A 2,646-nucleotide genomic window follows, 5' to 3' on the forward strand; every position below is an offset into this window, starting at 1 on the left:
AGCTCCTATCTGAAATCTGTTCCAGATACTTCTCAAAAGCGTGACTGCTTTACCTCTGGTATTTCTTCTTCTCACTTTTTTGGTAACGGATGAATAAAGCAACCAGTATGACAATAACTGTGAGGGCTGCCAGGACACCAGAAACGATGGCGAAACCTGCCATAGTAATGCAGCGCAACATGTGATTATTTCCAAACAACATCAAGAGACAGCAGATGCACATATTACTCGAGGGACATAGTCATAGCCCCCAAATTCTCCTTCAGAAGGGCCTTTCTAGAAATTAAAGATAGAAGCCTTCCCACTGTGAAGACGCTCTGCTTCTCTCTCCCCCATCCTTCCCTCCCTCTCTCTCTGTCCCATAGATGCATGACCCCTATAGAGGTATCAGGACTAACAACTTGCTCTAGCCTTTCAAATAAGTAGCTCTGACTAAAGACAGACAGAGAGCATATATTCAAAGAAAGAAATTCCTGTACTTGGGGTTGGATCTGCAGCTGGTATCATTCAGTGTTGTTCCACTTAATGGCACTGTGCTGCTTGCAGTGTATCTGGATGCAGTCTCTATTCTGACCAATATCTCACTTGACAGTATAAGATTATTGCAAAATTCTCACTTTTAACTGCGGTGGAGTCTTCACAGTTTGGTGGGGCCCAGCCTTCTTCACACTGGCACTCCAGTTCATGGTTGCACACCTAGAGAAGGAGAAATCTAGTATTGGTCTTTAAATTGGAGAAAAGGATGAAAACAATGCTGGCTGAATACTATCGGAGCTCACAAAAAATTATGGTTGCCCATCCAATTAAAAACGAGCCAAGTTCTTTTTCTCATTTCCTCGGTTTCAACTCTGCTGACTTCCACAGTGTTCATCCAGACTGCAACCATTTTAAGAACAGATTTCTGACTCCCTCTACAGAAATGAGTAAGCCTGATCTGAAATTCGCTGGTGTCAGTGTGGGTCTTGTCATTGCTTTCAGTAGGCTCTGGGTGAGGCACCTGTTGGTCCCTCTAAATACAGTGTAAAAATCACCATTCATTTTAATTGAATCAGGGTTTGGCTTACATAATCACGTGGCCAGTTCTCTACTACCTTGTGCCTTCTGCAGTCATTTACCCTTAGTAAAGGGTAAAATACATATACATTTGGATTGGCCAGGTTTTTACACAAGTGTAAATCACAGCACAAGGTGACAGGCCTTGGAATCAGGTCCTTTATCTGTAACCCTCTAAATACTTGAAAAGGGAGGGCAGGCATGATAATTCCCACTGTATGGATAGAGCTTGCGAGTCCCAGAGAGAGAAACAATTTTGGGAAGTGTTATACCTGAAGTCAGTTGCAGAACCCCAAGGGTTGAACAAGGACCCCTGTCTTCTAATCCCATTTGCTATTCAGTGATGAGGCTGCAGTTTAAAACCATTTACCCCTTTACTTCATGCATTTTCCTTAGCAAAAGTCCTCATACATTGTTAGGTTATATTTACTCCCATGAAATTATAGGAAGCTTTAACTCCAAGATTCATTTTTCCTGGGTTCTTCCCTTTGATCACAAACTCCCAACCCTTTGATTTAAAAGAACAAACAAACATAAATCCTCCCATAATCATTATTAGAACATCACAGCTGAGCTGTTCACTTGCAAGAGTGCGTGAATGTGTATGTATCAGTATTTGCAGTAATAAGAGCTAAAATCTTACAGCATGTCCTCTACACTTGGCAGAACAGTTTGTTGACCTGTAGGCTTTCTCGATGTCAAGACAGATGCCATTGCTACACACCTGAAATGCAAAGAACACATGATCAGCAAGAAGGAACTTTCAGCTTTCATAACCTTCTTTTCATTGCATAAGGAAAGCAAGTAATGAATTGAGTAACTAACCATGCCATTGCCACATTTAGTTCCATTATCAACTAAGCTTATATCTTCTTTTTCAAAGTGAGGGATGCTGGTTTTGCATGAGTCAAAAGACACATAGGCTCCCATCACAGGCATGTCTGATCCACCAGTACAGAATAACTTCCCGCACATTTTATCTCTGTGTAGAAACAAAAGAGTTCATTGGCTAGAATAGTGAGGAAGCACAGCACACTTATTGAATGTTAATGGGGGGAGCATCTGTTCACTAAGGCCCTCCAGGGAAGGACAAGAAACAATGAGCACAAACTGATAGAAGATCACTTCAGGCTAGGTATAAGGAAAAACTTCTTTACAAGTCAAATGCTGAGGGTTTGGAACAGGCTCCCCCCAGAGGCAGTACAGTCATCCACCCTGGCGATCTTCAAAAAGTGTCTCGACTCCCACCTTGCTGGGGTCATCTGACCCCAGCAGTCTTTTCTAGGGGGGCTGGACCTAATGACCTGTAAGGTCCCTTCCAGCTGCTAACAACTATGAACCTCTTTCACCTAATACCAAATCCCTGTCTCTGCATACAGACTTGAACTTGAAATCACTAGAGGTGAGCTATATTCTGAGATTCTGAACCGCTCACGTAGGTTCCTGGAGAGAGTCCAGGACCTTCATCTAACCCAGGAGGTGCACAGCCCCACCAGGGGGGATGCCTTGTTGGACTTGGTGTTGGCCACGGGCGACGACCTGGTGAGGGGGCTGCGGGTGCTTGACCCCCTGGGCGACAGTGACCACTGCCTG

At 43.8% G+C, this 2,646-nt stretch overlaps 1 protein-coding gene across 1 annotated transcript in view; it reads right to left on the bottom strand.

The window, feature by feature from the left end:
- LOC109288546 (zinc metalloproteinase-disintegrin-like NaMP) overlaps nt 1-2,646 on the bottom strand; it is a 52,087-nt gene that overhangs the window by 15,300 nt on the left and 34,141 nt on the right. The window contains exons 16-19 of the mRNA XM_019504119.1: nt 1,879-2,035; nt 1,697-1,777; nt 618-696; nt 54-156 (exon numbers count right to left, since the gene is read on the bottom strand). Of these exons, the coding sequence (XP_019359664.1) occupies nt 54-156; nt 618-696; nt 1,697-1,777; nt 1,879-2,035 (420 nt within the window). The remainder of the gene's footprint in view (nt 1-53; nt 157-617; nt 697-1,696; nt 1,778-1,878; nt 2,036-2,646) is intronic.

This window comes from Gavialis gangeticus, unplaced genomic scaffold (genome assembly GCF_001723915.1).
Source record: "Gavialis gangeticus isolate Ggan-Ray unplaced genomic scaffold, GavGan_comp1, whole genome shotgun sequence".
NCBI classification, from domain to species: domain Eukaryota; kingdom Metazoa; phylum Chordata; order Crocodylia; family Gavialidae; genus Gavialis; species Gavialis gangeticus.